We start from the raw sequence: 16,409 nt of genomic DNA, 5'->3' as shown, positions 1-16,409 counted from the left end.
CCACTTGTGATCCCCCCGAATAAGATTTTGCTTGATTATAGGTGAACTTCCTTTGTTGATGTCCGCCGTGATGAGTCATATTTATATGCCTCCCCTTAGTTACTTTTGATACGGTTTTCGTGCTAAATTATATTGTTTATATGCCATTTATATTAGAATATAATTACTTCTGCTATTTGGTGTTTAATGCAGGAATGATGTATTATGGAGTAAAAGAATGAAATATAGTACCGTGAAGATGGCATGAAGTAATACACGAATCATGGCACGGAAATCTAGAGGAACAAAGGAAGAGAAGTGAAGAAGAAGATTACACGAGAAAGAGTTGAGAAGTGGAGATGCTCGATCGAGTTGCTCTATACTTGATCGAGTGGGTGTGTACTCGATCCAATATCCTATTTTCTGACGACTTTTTGCGCAAGGTTCCTAAATCGTTTTATATTTAAGTATAAATACCCCATCCGTGCCCTATTGTATATTACGTATTATTTTACCTAAAAACTCATATAAACCTTTAGTTTAGTTTTTATTGCTATTGTTCCGGATCTAAGCACTCTCTAATTACGGTACTAATCTTTCTTTAGTTATTGATTAATTCAAAGTTCTTATTATTACAATTGCTTTATTATTGTTCATCTTATTATGTTTTCAATTATGCTTTCTTCTATTGTTATAGTTGTTGTTATTATTATTATGAGTAGCTAATTTCATAATCTAGGGTGAATGGGGATCTAAGTTGTTAGAAGGGGGTAATTAATGAATTGTTAGTTAAATTGATTCTTTTTTGTTGTTCAGTTGATTTTTATGAATCTAGTTGATTAGTTTCTGCAGGATTAATTAACTAGTGTTGCAAACTAGGATTTTCACCGACCGGGATAAGACTAGTAAAGGCTACAATAACTGAATAGAATTAACTTAATGATAGCGACCACATGTTAAGTTAGATCTAAAGGACATATTAGAATCGACTGATCATATGACCTTAAACAACATAAATCTCTCTATCAATTAGTTAAAAGACACCCCCCGAATAACTACCTAGTGAGCTTGATCCCTAAACTTTTTAATATTATTGAATTCACCTTTTATTTACAAGGCAATTAGTTTTAGCAAACCAATCAATTCCTTCAAGAAAATGGTTACTTTAAGACATACTTAAATATCAACAAACTAGAATAATTAACTCGCCTCCCTGTGGATTCGACCCTTCTTGCCACTAGATATTAGTTAGTAGTAATTTAGGTTTATTTTGATTAAAGTAATACTTATCAAATTTGGCGCCGTTGCCGGGAAGGCAATAATTTTTCTATTTGTTTGTGTTTATTTTTGTCTTTTGTCTCAGGGAGCATCAGTTCCTTGAGACAGTTTGATATTTTCCTTGTTAGTTCTGTGTATGCCCAGGTCTAACAGGTCGGAGATTATACCTTTTGACCCCGAACCAGAGAGAACTTTTCGATACAGATGGAATTTTCAGAGAGAAATTCGTCAGGTGGAAGACTTGAGTACACTTGACGCCTATTACGAGCTTTTTACATTTGAAGAACATCAGTCCATAGAAGAGGACAAGCTAATTTCTGCCACAGATCCAATAAAGATGCCTACTCTTGCTAGTCATTCCGAGCCCACTTTGGCTTCTATCCCCAAGGGATTCAAGCTACCTATTACAGATAAAGGCACTTTTGAGATTCGTCCATCTAATTACATCAACTTAGTGGAGTGAAACTTGTTTGGGGGGGGGGGGGGAGCTAATGAGGATCCTACCAAGCATATGGACAAGTTTACTGATTATTATTGCTCTATTCAACTGACTGCAGGAGTAACTCAAGATCAGGTGAAGCAGGTTCTCTTTCCTTTTTCCTTGCGAGATGGGGCGGCCGAATGCCTCCGTGATTTAGATATGGAGGATCATGGGGTTACTCACTGGAATACTTTAGCTCTTACATTCTACAAGAGATACTTTCCGCCGTAGAAGATCAACACCTTTAGAAGTCAAATCACCAGCTTCAAACAAAGTCCCACTGAAGATTTGAATGAGGCATGGGTTCGCTTCAAGAGGCTAGTTCGTTCAGTCCCCCATCATGGTTTTTAGAAGTGGTTTCTTTGCAACCAGTTTTACAACGGGTTATATGATGATCATCGAGCAGTACTTGATTCTTCAACCAATGAGAGATTCCAAGATAATACCAATGATGATACTGCATGGAATATGATCGATCAGATAGCTACTCACACTGATGAGTATGGTAACCCCAGAGGTAGTAAGAGAGAGGTGGATTGGATAATGTTGTTGCGGAACAGTTAGAGGCCACTGCTAAAATAGCCGAATTAAAGACATCTCAGTCTTTGGAAAAGCAGCAAACGGTTTATGCCATGGTTCAACAAGAAGTGTCCTGTGAAATATGTGGGATTGATGGCCACACTGCGGCCAGATGTATGAGTACAATTGAACAAGTTCATGCTTTTGAGTTCAAGTAAAGTACTCCTTATTCTAACTTCTTCCCTGAAAAAAGTTAGAACGTATTCAATCAAGCCCCGCAGCAAAATGCCTATGTTATTCCCCAGAATCGCGGTAATCAACCACAAGGGAATTTTGTTCGACAAAATCAAGGAGGTTTTCAGCAGATGCAACCTCCTCCACAAGCTCTTAGTAATGATATGGCTGAGATAAAAACTTTATTGCAACAAACTTTGCTAATTCAACAAAAGCAAATGGCTCAAATTTCTGAACTTATTGCTCATAACAAGATGTTAGACACTCAAGTTGCTCAATTGGCGGTTCAAAATCCCTCAAAACAGCCCGACAATCTTCCTCCTCAAGGAAAACAAGCACATGAACAAGTTAATGCTATTCACTAAGGAGCGGTACTACTTACCAAAGTCCGGAGATGCCCATTGATGAAGAAGAGGTCCCCTACATGAATCATAAGGGGTTAGGTAACTTGGAGTTGAGTGATGATGAGAAAGAAATAAGCAAAGATAAAACACGGGATAAGAAAAAAGGCGAAAAAGCGAGAAAAGTTGTATGTACTCGATCGAGTCCAACCAGGATTGGTCGAGTATCCACCCCAGATTTCGATACATCTCGTTGTTCAGCTACGACTTTTGGTGACAATAGGTTACTCGATCGAGTGACCCCTGTACTTGATCGAGTAACCCCCGTAACTGATGACGGATCCTCCAAAATGAGTATTAAAGTAAAAGAAGCTGAGCCCATTGCCATTGCACTACCTTTTCCACAACGATTGCAGAAATCCAAGCTTGATCAACAGTTTGGAAGGGTCATGGAGGTAGAGAAAAATCTTCAAGTGAGTGTTCCATTTATTGAGTTGGTCACTCAAGTGCCGGCTTATGTAAAGTTTTTAAAGGAGATATTGACAATGAATAGGGCTTTCAATGAAGTGGAGACAGTCGCGTTCACTGCAGAGTGCAATGCAGCATTGCAAGCTAATTTACCTCCTAAACTGAAAGACCCAAGGAGTTTCTCTATTCCTTGTCATATTGGTATTATTGCTATATATAAATCCCTTTGCGATTTAGGTACTAGCGTTAGTGTTATGCCATATTCAGTTTGTCAAAAGTTAAATATGGGTCAACTTCATGTCACTAACATGACCTTGCAGATGGCTGACAGATCTCTTAAATGCCCTCTAGGTGTTTTAGAGGATATTCCAGTCAGAGTAGGTGTAGATACCCAGTATCTGTCGAATCCCAACAAACACCCGATGATTATCGGACTACAACATGCTTAGGAATCGATACGTTTAATCGACAGTTTTGTATAACTATACGTCAGAAAACTCAAAACGATTTCGAAAAAAAATATTTTCAAAACTTTTTAAAGGTACATGGAGTGTTTTATGCATGACGAAGGGGTCGCAATGATACTAACTAGAGTCAAAACCGACACCGGACCAAAAACCGACTCAAAAATTCAAATCCCGGCTCCAACAACGAGTCAAACCGAGTCAAACACAAAAAACAAACATCACAGAGGTTCCATGTTAAGTATACCCGGTATACTTGAATGGTCAAGTACAACAATCATGTCATCCAAAACCTAGGATAGAACAAATCATGATTTCAAATGTGTGATAGTGACAAGACAGCTCGAAGACCCGCGAAATGGCGGCGTCTCTTCGAGTAGCCCATGCGGCCACGTCGTTCAAAATGCACACAACCACAAAATCCTCTATAAATACCCCTCAAATGCCACCATTTGAAGGTATGCGAGTGTCCGTCCCCTCATTTCTCCCTTAAAATTCTAGACTCGACTTCTCAAGTCACAAACCGACACGTATTTTCGACCTACCGATCGAAAATATAAGCCACACACATTTTTTGGTACCGTCATCGTGCATTAAATCACTTGACCGACCACTTCGACCAACTACACAATCACTAAACTAAACAAACACTCTTTACATTACTAAAACGGTTTTCAACAGAGTTTTCGACCTAACAAGTTTTTACACTTCCGTCGATTTCTCGTCTTCAACCTAGCATGTAAGTATGAGAGTGTAATAATCCTCTTCTTTCATGTCTTTTTATCTGTTTTTATGACCTTAACATGCTAAAACATGCATAACATGGTCCAATATACGGATCGAATGAGCCAAAACCGAGTTTTGACCGGTAACAGAAGGCCCTAGTCACTACTAGGTACCTCGCGCCTCAATGGGGGTGTCCAGGTCAGAACTCAAACGTGTTTGAGTTCATTCTTTCCATTTTTCATTTCATTTTACACCCCGTTTTTACCGTCTCAAATCATTTTTATGATAAACTTTTTCACCATAAATCAATTTCACCCTTGGTTCTTCATACCATGACGGTTTAATCCGTATTTCGGTGATAATATTTGGTTAATTACATTTTAAAAGGAATTTTAAAACCTTTTATTCATTTCTTTACATTTAAAAAACAACCATATTAGTCATACATGCATAATCATCCTTTGTTCCACATACCATGTCGGTTTAAACCCGAGTACAATGATAATCATTGACTAATTACAAAACAATGAACTTAATACAATTAGTTCATAATCACTTTTCAAAACTATTCATGTCAAGCTTGCAAAATCGAACTCGATATCGAATATCATCAATATAATGATGACTATTCAAGTCAAGTTCTTCACATTAGCACAAATGAGGTCTAAACGACCTTTTCAAACAAAGACAGGTTCAAATACCCCCTTACAAACCGTTTTACAAACCGTTTTACAAACGTTTTCAACAATCAGAAGACATCCCTTTGGATCGTCTGCTGCCTCGCGCCTAAGCAGACCAACTGATTTCCAGTTTTCAAACCAGGACAGGTCCCCTTGCATCGCCTAATGGCTCGCACCTCAATAGGCTGCCTGATTCAGGACCTGCTTCCTTTCCAGCACTTGTCTAGGACGATCCCGACTTCGATTAACCCGAATACAGGACGAATCAGATGGCAAGCCTGCTCCTTTTACCTTGTATTTGCAAAACGCCTTTCTAAGACAAATGGATCACGTTATGCACCATAAAACTAGCTCGGTAAATGGATGTTTAATTTCCGTCTTGCATGCAAATCAACAATAAATCCAACTTGACATCAATTACTTGATATTTGGATAAACAACCGACATAGAAAGCTCACATGGTAGGTTTAAACTTGTGGATGCGCATTCATGCATTTACCCGTTTTATCAACTTTTGCATTCAACCAACCAAGATCGATCAGTAGAGGCAGCTACCGCGGGCGGGATTGAGTGTCCGATTAATGGGTGTCCGATTAAAGGTCTTCCACATACGTACCTTCACCTCTAAGTCCGAAACTTTGGATAGTGGACGACCTTATCCAGGGCGAACGAAAGTCATTCTAGAAATAGGATGCTAAAGAGGAACGACTCCTTATCTTTAGTACATATGTCAAGCACCACTTTTTCCCTTGGTTGACTTAGGTATAAAGTGGATTCGAATGGGTTCCAAGCATCCCACAAATGCTTGGTGGCGACAACGAACATCTCTTACATCGTTTCGAGACCCTTGCCGAGACGAAACAGACCGATCTAAAGCGATTCGGTCGAAAGCATTTTTACGCCACTGAGCGTGGCTTTCAGACTGCCGCATGTCCAAGAGATTGGCATGGCGTGCCGGTGGCCTATGTCCACAGATTGGTGACTCTACTGGGGAAAACTAGAAGACTTAAGTCTTTGTGATCCCTAGATGGTGAGATTCAAACGAGCTCTTGGTTGGAATGCATTAATTGATATTACGGTCATAAGTTGGGTTCCTTGTCCAGGTCTACAACCTAACCTTTATTGACCAATTGGCTCGTCCCGTCGGCGTGAGTTTTCTCATCCCCGCGTTTCGAATCCCGATTGAGTCAAGCATACCGTTGACGTTAACATTTCTGTTTCGTCAAAGAGCTTTCATTTCCTTCGTGCATGAGGCTAGGGAACCCTCCTTACACATTTTGTTTGGATTGGTATCCCTCTCAAAAATCGGAGTTTGATCGCTTAGTTTGTAACCCACCCTTTTAAGCCAAAACCCGTGTCAGCATTATGCATAATATAATGAACTGCGAGTGCTTATGTGTTATGTGATCATAAGTCCTTCTGTGTCATTTCAAACATTAAAAAAAAACACCCTTTCACATCGTTATAATGGCCATTTTCAAACCTCGGTCTTTCGCCGACCGTTGCACGCCTTTCTAGGCCGTCGTAATGACGATTCAAAACTGGTTTTCTATAACCATTTAAAAAAGCACGCCTTTCTAGGCCGTCGTAATGACGATTTTCAAACCCGATTTTTTACAACCATTTCAAAAAGCACGCCTTTTTACGCCGTCGTAATGACGACTTTCAAACCCGGTTTTCTACAACTATTTCAAAAGGCACGCCTTCCTAGGCCGTCGTAATGACGATTTTTCAAACCCGGTTTTCACAACCGTTTCAAAAACACCTTTTTACGCCGTTATAATCTCCGTATCAAGACACGGATTTCAACCCATCTTGCGCCGACGCAATGGCTCTTTCAAAACCCGAAAATGACACACACCCTTTTTCGAGGCTTTTCAAATCCCGAGGACCATACACCGTCCTAGGGACCACAACTTTTTCAAACCTTTCGAAAGTTGATTTTTAAAACACACGATTTTGAATTTGAAGGCCGTCTTCGGAAACGACACATTGTTTTCAGAGCCGCCGCAACTCAAACTCAAACCGTCTTTTGAAAATAAACTTAAGACACCTTTTCAACTGGTCGACCTTTTGAAGATCCCTACTCTTCGGAAGCCGTCCATAAATCGATAAATGAGTCTTTTTGAAAATTTCTATTTTCGAAAATTTCAATCCACTATTCCAATTCCGCCTCGTGTCTATCGAGTCTAAGCAAGCGTACTTATGGGTCTTTACTTATGAGTCGTCTCACCTCGAGACTCGTTCAACGGCGTCACGCTCTTACGTTGAACGCGAGTCAAAGTCCGGTCAACACCGTCACACCATAAATCGAGTCAGCACCGAGGCGCCACACACGGTTACCCTCATCTTGTTGGGTCAGAGTGTCCTTCCGTCTTTTGTGTTGTCTGCGTTTAGTCATTTAAACCGTCTCGGATCTGGAAGTAACGTGAGCCATTTTCTGCTTCAGAGCCATGGCCCCGTCTTCAGCTTCATCCGACAACGATGGCAACCGAGATCTCACAACTGCTCAGTTAGCCAGCCTGCTCACAGCCCTTAAGGTCACCCTGGACCGTGTCAAGACCCGTATCGACACCTTGGAAAACAAGGAAACTAGAGAACATAACACTCCGCCTTTGACTGAAACTGAGAAAAGGCTCAAGCTCTTGGAAGAACAACTCCTAGCCCGTGGTAACAACATCCACCTTGAGAACAATCGAAGATTCGAACCCGTCAGGGATCAGCTGCCTGACAACTTTACCTTAACTGATGTGCCCAAGTTTAAGGGTGTGGAGGACCCAATCAATCACATTTGGGCCTTTAAGGATTACATGTCCATGAAGGGAGTCAAACAAGAACTTTTTACTCGGATCTTTTCATAATCCCTGGAGCCGATTCCCCGCTAATGGTACTATTCCCTCGACCCTAAGAGCATTACCACTAAGGGTGAAGTCGCCGTTGAATTTTCCAAACAGTACGCCGACAACCTCGAAATCCAAGCCAACACCCGCACTCTTGAAGTCCTGACTCAGAATGATAAAGAAGGGTTCACATAATTCTTAACCCGTTGGAGGAGGGTAAGCACCTAATTGGTCAGTAAGCCAAGTGAATCAACTCTGGTGGAGAAGTTTGTCAACAACCTCCGTCCAGTTTATGCCAACCTGCTGAGATATCAAAACATCAAAACGTTCCAGGACCTGTAAATCCTCGGAACCCGCATTGAAGACGACCTCCGCAAGGGCGTTCTAGCCAAAACCACCGGTAGAGGTTATCAGGGGTCTATATCAACTGGATCTCGCCCCTATGGTCAGACAAACAAAATCGATGAGGTCAATCTTCTCGAACCATCCACAAAGAAAACTGAGCGTTCTCAAAGGGTAATCACGAACTTAGGAACAACCTATGCCAGTGCCCTAAAAAGACTCATGGACCAAGGGAAACTACAGCCAATTGGGCCTACTCCAGACCCGTCCGAGGCCAAGAAAACCCGCTTCTGGAATCCCAATGCCTACTGCCAATACCACCAGGGTAAAGGTCATGACATGAAAGCTTGCTTCAAACTAAAGCACGCCATTCATGATATGATTGAGAAAGGGGAATTACCTTTACCTCCACCAACCAAACCGAATAACAAGACAAACCCCTTGGCAATACATGCCATCTCTAATGACGAGCCAACCCTGGATTGCTCACACCTCATCATACCTATTGATGACGAGGTGAATGCCTTGGAAAACGACACCCCGGATGGGATGTTCATATTCAGCGCCACAACCATGCTCACCATGTTCTAGCAGGTTGAAGAAGCCATAGCCAGTCTCTCAGAAAGGATCACCCGACTTGAGGACGCCTACCACCGGCTGATTTTCAGCCCACCAACACCAACATCACGCCAAAGGGAGAGTCCTCCAAGCACCCAAAATACACCAAGGAATACCCCTCCAAGGTACCCTCGCCATCCCAAGATTAACGGTATCTGTAGAGATGACGCAGAGGATGTCTACATTGTTACGGGAAAAGGCAAGCGGGCAAAAGAGATCGGTCACCTTACCCGGTCGGACGCCCCTACCAGAATCCGAACAATACAACAACTAATCCAACAACAAATGAACAAATCGTCCCTGATATGGATATTCAACCCAAGGTTCCCGAAAACTCAATCCTTAAACAACTACAAAAGACGAAGGCCGAAATTTCAATTTGGCAACTGATTGCTACGTTCTTTGAACATCGGCAGGCTTTGCTACAAGCCTTGGGAAAGTTGAAAGTTCCCTCTACCTCCTCTCCTGAAGAAGTGGTAGCACACATGACCAGGGATGTCCCCGACCAAAATAACCAAGTCATCTTTTTCGACGAAGATATCCCTCCGTTCGGAGCCAACCATAACCTGGCCCTGTACATCACTGTACAATGCATCAAGAAGAATGTACCCATGGTTCTCGTGGATGACGGATCTGCGGTCAACGTCATTCCCCTCAAGAAGGCTTATAAGATGGGTATCAAGGAAGCTGACTTGGTCTCGACCAATCAAGGAGTACGCACCTATGACAGCACTCATCGTAAGGTCGCAGGGCTTGTCACCTTGACCATTGCAACTGGATCCCTGGAAAGACAACCCAGTTTTTAGGTGGTCGATATCGACGCCTCTTTCAACATGCTTCTGGGACGCCCCTAGATTCACGCCGCCAAGGCCGTCACCTTAACTCTTCATCAGAAAATCAGGATCCCTTTCAATGGGAAAACAATCACAATACCTGCATCCTCGATCAAGGCTATCATAAAGAAGAGAATAGCCTCTCAGGTCATTGAAGAGGACGACAGTGAAATGAGGGGATTCCAAGCTGTGAATGCCTAAACCGATGAATCTGCACCCTTTGATTGTGACCCGTTCTCGAACCTCACAGTCAACCACATCTTGATGTGCCAGGGATATTTCCAAGGCCTACCTCTCAATCCACTAAAGAACACCTTGCCTCCCATGAAATAGGCTAAGGTCCCCAACATCCCCTTCGGGCTAGGCTATGAGCCGACCGATAAAGACATCTAGGAAATGAATCTCCTAATACGGAAGCGCAAGAAGCATGGAGTCATCCTCCGACACTACCATTTGACTCTCAATGAATACTTCGTCCCCAAGGGAGAGTCCGAGCTCTACAACGGCTTTCCTGAGCCAATCTACGACCCCGTAGCAAAGGTCAAATACCCGGGTGTAGAAGTCTTTCAAGGCTGCTACTTCATCCCCGACAACACCAAAGCTGCGTCAATCAAATTCGAATCGACCCCTTGCCTGGACTGGAAAGCCGTGAGTCTCCTCTTCGGAGAAGACAAAATGAAGCACCTCGGCTATGAGGAAATCATCAATATCGCTCTAAAGAATAACCAGTTTGATCCCATTGCCTTAATCTCTGATGCTAACCCAGAGAAAAGTACACAAGGCTGGAGGAAAACTATAAAGTGGACCGATCGTCAAGGCCGCATTCTGAAGATCACAACTGGAGAAGGCCCTATGTTCAAAGAGGGAAGTGAAGATGAAAATGAGTCTGAGTCTGAGTCCAAGTCAGAGTCTGTCCTAACTCCTAGCGCTCCTGATGTCCCGGTCAAAGTCCTATTTCCACTATTTTATCACAAACTTGTGGCTGCTTCAGAGGCTGAGTCAACTACGGTCATCCCCACTCCCGTAGAAGGTAGCAACTTGGAGCTTGTTCCAGGGGCCACCTCCTCTACTATGTCGCCTCTGACTGCCCACGAGATGTCTGTCCTATCCGAGCTTTTCCTCAAGTCGACTTAATGAACGCTAAGTTTGCTTACGACTCGTCTCAATTTAACTACAATGCAATTCTGAACGAATATGAGGAATTTGACTTGAGTGACTACCAACCTCACCTAGCTAAATAACTTGACAAACGAGAAGATAGGACGCCCATGATTGAGGAGACCGAACCCATCATCGTAGGGACCGATAACACACCTCAAGAACTTAGGATAAGGACCACCCTAGACCCCTCGGAAAGACAGTTGTTCATCGACCTTCTACATGAATACAAGGACGTATTCGCATGGTCCTACAAAGACATGCTTGGGATCGACAGAGAAATTACAGAGCACAGGGTACCCATTAAACCCGGAGCTAAGCCCATGAACAAAATTTGCGTTGTATGGGCCAATGGATTACTTTGAGCACAGGGTACCCATTAAACCCGGAGCTAAGACTCCAAAAGAGGATTTCTACCTATGGGCCAATGGATTACTTTGAGCAAGTCACAGTCTCCCTCTACCCCTAAAGGGATTGAACACATGAAGACCGTCCCTTTTGCTTCCGTTGTTGGGTCTATCATTTATGCTATGATTTGCACTCGTCCCGACGTTGCGTATGCCTTGAGCATGACAAGTCGTTATCAAGCCAAGCCTGGTGAGAGTCACTGGATAGCCGTAAAGAACATCCTTAAGTACTTGAGAAAGACTAAGGATTCGTTCTTAGTGTTTGGAGGAGAAACTGAGTTGCGTGTAAGAGCTTACACGGACGCAAGTTTCCAAACCGATCGGGATGATATGAAATCCCAATCCAGCTATGTGTTTATGCTAAATAGAGGAGCTTTTTGCTGGAAGAGCTTCAAGCAAAGCGTTACTGCAGATTCTACAACAGAGGCTGAGTGCCTTGCAGCGTCTGAGGCTGCAAAAGGAAGCTGTTTGGATTAGGCAATTGATGGAGGGACTAGGAGTAGTCCATTCCACCGAAGATCCAATCACTCTATATTATGATAACAGTGGAGCTATTTTTCAAGCCAAAGAGCTGAAGTCTAGTAACAAATCTAGACACATTGAAAGGAAATACCATGTAATTAGAGATTATGTGGAAAGGAAGGAAATTGACATTTGTAAGGTTGGGACAGATGATAATATTGCTGATCCTTTAACCAAGCCTTTATCAAAGACTAAGCATGATGGTCATGTCGTCGCAATGGGATTGAGACGAATACCAGATTTTCTTTAGATTATGGATATGTAATAATTGGATAGTGTATCTCTTATTATATATATGATAATCACATTCATTGTTTTTGCATTCCTTCTTTTATGAATCTTTTATTTAGTGTGACTAAATTTTTAATACCTTGTTTATCTGAATAAGTTGTGGAGACAATGTTGAACACTATTCAAGTGAATAAGATGAACATTGTATTTTGTCCCTAGTCACTTAATGAGGTGACGTCTCGGAGTGACTAGATTGTAAGTCGATTGATGGTTGTTCAACACCATGAGGTCATATGTGATGACTAGTCGATTACATAGGCAGAGTGTGTGACACTTTGCCGGACAGTGACCATTTAGAGAGTCCCTAAGTTCTATTATAGACGTCTGGTCGTGGTAGGGATCTCTAAGATGTTGCTATGAGTCGATTCTTTTGACTGGAGACTATTATCCAAGTCAATGTAGTTTCTGAGTGACTTTGGTTTTTGTCCTAGGTCGTGCCGTGAAAGAAGGCCAAAGGATATCTTCTGAGTCATGATGATTTGTATTGGGCAAAGATAGATAGGGCATACAGGAATTGTCCACCCACGTTGGGTAACTATATCTCAAGGCCACTCGAGGAGTTATGACTACAAATGCGTGGCCACGCTCAGAAGTAATCTGTGGGAGATTTTTTCGGTCAGGTGGTCACACTCCCGATCGTGAAAACCACTCGCGATATGTTCATGTGCAAGTGCGACCTGAAAGACACCTTGCATTGAGTGGAAGATTAAAACGGACAAGAGAATTGGTAGCGCACACCTTGTGTCGGACAAGTGGGAGATTGTTGGAGTTAGTGTCCTCCACAATAGTGCGTTTACATAATAAATCTCATTAAAAGAATATCATCAGGATATTTAATTATTTGATCCTCGTTAGTTGATTAACGTAAATCGATAACGGTTGGCTGACTAGAGTTTGACGTTATTGTCGTGAGACGGCGGTGATCAACTGACCCCTTTCAGTCACACCTATAGAAACGAACCTCAATTGATAACTAATTAATTGTATGAGATACAATTTATTTAGTCCCTTGATTTATAGACTAAAAGGTTAGTCGATTATTTTTAGAGAGATTTCGAGTTGCGAACTCGAGGCACGGCAGTTATTATTTAATTATGCGATAATTGAATAATAAATTTTGGGAGACGGGTTTTAGTTAATTAATAGTTAATTCACTAAAACTGTACTAATTGATTAATGTGATTAATATTAGTACGTAAATAATATGTGTAGTGGTACACGTATATTTACGGAGTGTTTTGGATGAAATTAATCGGGTAGCATTTAAACATAAAACGATGTTTAAATAAAATTTACACGTATTTGTGCGACAAATATAAGAACCAAAATGGACCCGTAAATGGGACATTGGACCGTGTAAATGGAGTGCAGTGCATGATTATAATCATAATCATTTCACTTTGCTTGTTTTTCTTCCATAAGCTGTCATATGATCATTATGCATGACATAAAGATTGGACAAAAATTGAAACAAGTCCACTCCTACCCACTCCCACCGGTTTTCCTCCTCCATTTAGACCAATTTTTGTTCATTTTTTTCACAAGCTTGCTCACTTGTTTTTACATGTGAACAAAAATTTTTCTCTCTCTCTAAAATAAATATACATCACTTACTAAGCTTCTTAGTATTCAAAAATAAATATTCACTAAGCTTGTTAGTAATATTACAAATATTATCAAGGGTTAATTTTACAAGTATCTAGTTAATACTTGTAACTTTATTTGGGTGTTGTTCTTGGGTGCTACTTGAAGGAGACTTTCTTTTTGAAGGTTTTTCTAGGAGGATCATCCGTCTTTATTTAGCTCAAGAACAAACTAGATAGGTGATCTAGTTTGTGCCCATTTTTACCATAAATATCAATGTAAGGAAATTGTTTTTCCTTAATCTTTAATTTTATGCTTTTATATTTGCATGCATGTTACATAGATCACTAAATTAACATATTATTAGATAATTTGTTGTTAATTAGAGAGTCTAATTAGGATCTATGATCTTTAAGTGGAAGCACCAGAGTACAACCCGACCACCCACTAATGGCGTCCACTTCTTCGGCAAGAGGGCAAATTTCACCTTTCGGAAAAACGAAAACATAATGTTTCAAATCCCAAAACTGAGAGCATGCTTCAAGGAATGAGGATTGCATCTTAACTTGATGAAGCACCAACAATTGACCAACTTCCATTACAATTTGTTAATACTTCTCGGGAGACGACAAATCCCGACACCAATGTCGCAACCTATTTTCGAAAGTATCCATGAATTAGTTCGTGGAAGAAGTCGAAAGGTTTTCGTAACGATGTTTTTCGTGTTTCGGATGATGAAACAATGAAGCACAAACGTCCCTATTTATACAAAACCATCAACGCTTTTTTCCGAAAAAGGGGGAAGCTCACTTGCATTGCCCAGGGCCTCGCGCCTCTTTGGACTAATTCCCAGGATCCGCACCTTGATTAGTCCCTATCAAGTTGTGTTTCTTCTTGACACATAGATTTTCTGGCCTTAAGGCTCGCGCCTCTTCAGACCTATCCGGAAATTTTTTGTGTTTTCTCACACTCACATTTCCTTGTTTTCGCGATTTACGAAATTTGGCACGGTTTCCATGACGCAGCTTTAAACATACAGGTTTTTCTCTTTTTTTTAAGGGGGAAGGGCTAGTCGCCCCGATCCGCGACGGATCGTTTCCATGACAGTCGAAAATTCCGAAAATTTTTCGCATTTTCCACAAAAATCAAAATTGATAACAAGACGTCAATTCTTCTCAAAATAAATTCATACTCTTTCAAATCCGAGTTTTCGATCTCGCAAAAATCAAAATCAAACACACTCGCAAAATCTCTTTTGAAATTCATCCTTGATGGTTTAAGTTTTAGTTTTTCGAGTTGCAAATTAATTTCAGCAAAATTCGACGCGATTTAATTCAAACACGGATTAATTTCTCGAAACTTCGAAATGACTTTTTATTTTAAAAATCCAAACGTGACGACTTGTTGCGGAATTTTCAAAGTTTCTTTTCGATTTAAATTTTAACTTCGAGTCATCGTGGTTATTTTTGTTTTCATCAAATGCTTTTGCGTATTTACGTATATGCGTATGTGCTACCTGTTGCCTGTTTTCTACACTAACGATGCAGGGACAAATGCCGAAGCAAATAGGAATCAGCCGCTGACCGTGCTTCTCCGAAACACAACACAAAAAAGCCAAACACAAATAAACTACAAACCAAGAACGCATATATACAAACCACCTCACGCAAAATGTACATATAAACAAACCAAAGTCCAAAACACGGACGAACAACTACAACTACTCAACGTCTCCCGGTGGGCCAATCTCGGTCTCACGAGGAGCCGCGGGCAAACCAGACACCACCTCCTAATCTGGCCCCCTCTCATGAGAACTATCCTCCGTCTCCCGCTCCATCGTAACACGGAGCTCCTCCGCCTCGGCCAACTGAGCCCTAAGAGAGGCAATCTCCGCATCTCGTCTCAGCAGCCCATCCTCACGACGCTTCAGCTCCTGATCCCGGATGGTGGATTTCAGTTCCCGTGCCTGGATCGTCGACCTCGCCGTGTCCAACTCAGCACGGACTCGAGCAAGCTCCACCGGATCCGCAGTACTCTATAAAACTCAGTAACAGGTCATTAAGATCTAAAACGTGAAATGCAACACAAAAACACACAAAAAAAAGCACATGCGCAAGCCGAGACTCTGTCGCAGCCAGGTCACCAGCGAGTGCCCTCCACCGGTTAGACATCTGCCACAGAGCCTGATGACTAACTGTCGACACATACAACAAAAAAAACCTTTCAACAAAGCAAGACGCGAGGCAAAATTCAAACAAGAAAGAGGGTTTAAACTGGAAAATCGCCCTCAAAACTGTCAGCCTTCACTCCATGCCAACGTCGGTCACCTCAGGAACCGCAGGCTCTGGCAGACGCAATTGCAGCTCCTCACCACTCGGCCCCTGGAAAGTGGTATGTACCGTGAAAGCTGGGGGCTGAGTCCTCATCAGGTCATCCACACCCTACAACAAGAAACCAGATCAAGGGTAACAAAACTCTCCGCCAAAGAAGCAAAAGAGGCAATAAAGCTAAGGACAGAGGAAAACATATCTCGATCGGGTACCAAGCAAGCCTCCACAAATGAAAGGTATCGTAGTCGGCCGTCCGCAACAACAACTCCTCACCTCCACAACCGTGAAGGTGCTCCTCGACCTCTTCAGGTGTC

At 41.9% G+C, this 16,409-nt stretch overlaps 1 protein-coding gene across 1 annotated transcript; it reads left to right on the top strand.

Annotated features, from left to right (window-relative positions):
• The first annotated feature begins 3,182 nt into the window (after positions 1-3,182).
• Positions 3,183-15,348, top strand: LOC141620102 (uncharacterized). Its single transcript, XM_074437059.1, has 2 exons — positions 3,183-3,677; positions 15,313-15,348. The coding sequence occupies exons 1-2, from the start codon at positions 3,183-3,185 to the stop codon at positions 15,346-15,348; spliced, it is 531 nt and encodes a 176-aa protein (XP_074293160.1).
• The last annotated feature ends 1,061 nt before the right edge of the window (positions 15,349-16,409 follow it).

This window comes from Silene latifolia, chromosome X, assembly GCF_048544455.1.
Source record: "Silene latifolia isolate original U9 population chromosome X, ASM4854445v1, whole genome shotgun sequence".
NCBI lineage: Eukaryota > Viridiplantae > Streptophyta > Magnoliopsida > Caryophyllales > Caryophyllaceae > Silene > Silene latifolia.
The sequence above is the reverse complement of the archived record's forward strand: the minus strand, read 5'-3'. Positions and strand labels throughout refer to the sequence as shown.

What these genes read in the sequence shown, in the direction of transcription:
- LOC141620102 (XM_074437059.1), top strand. Translation starts at nt 3,183, where the DNA reads ATGAGTATTAAAGTAAAAGAAGCTGAGCCCATTGCCATTGCACTACCT. An exon ending in TAGAGGATATTCCAGTCAGA is followed by an intron (nt 3,678 to 15,312) that starts GTAGGTGTAGAT and finishes CTAACGATGCAG; the next exon opens with GGACAAATGCCGAAGCAAAT.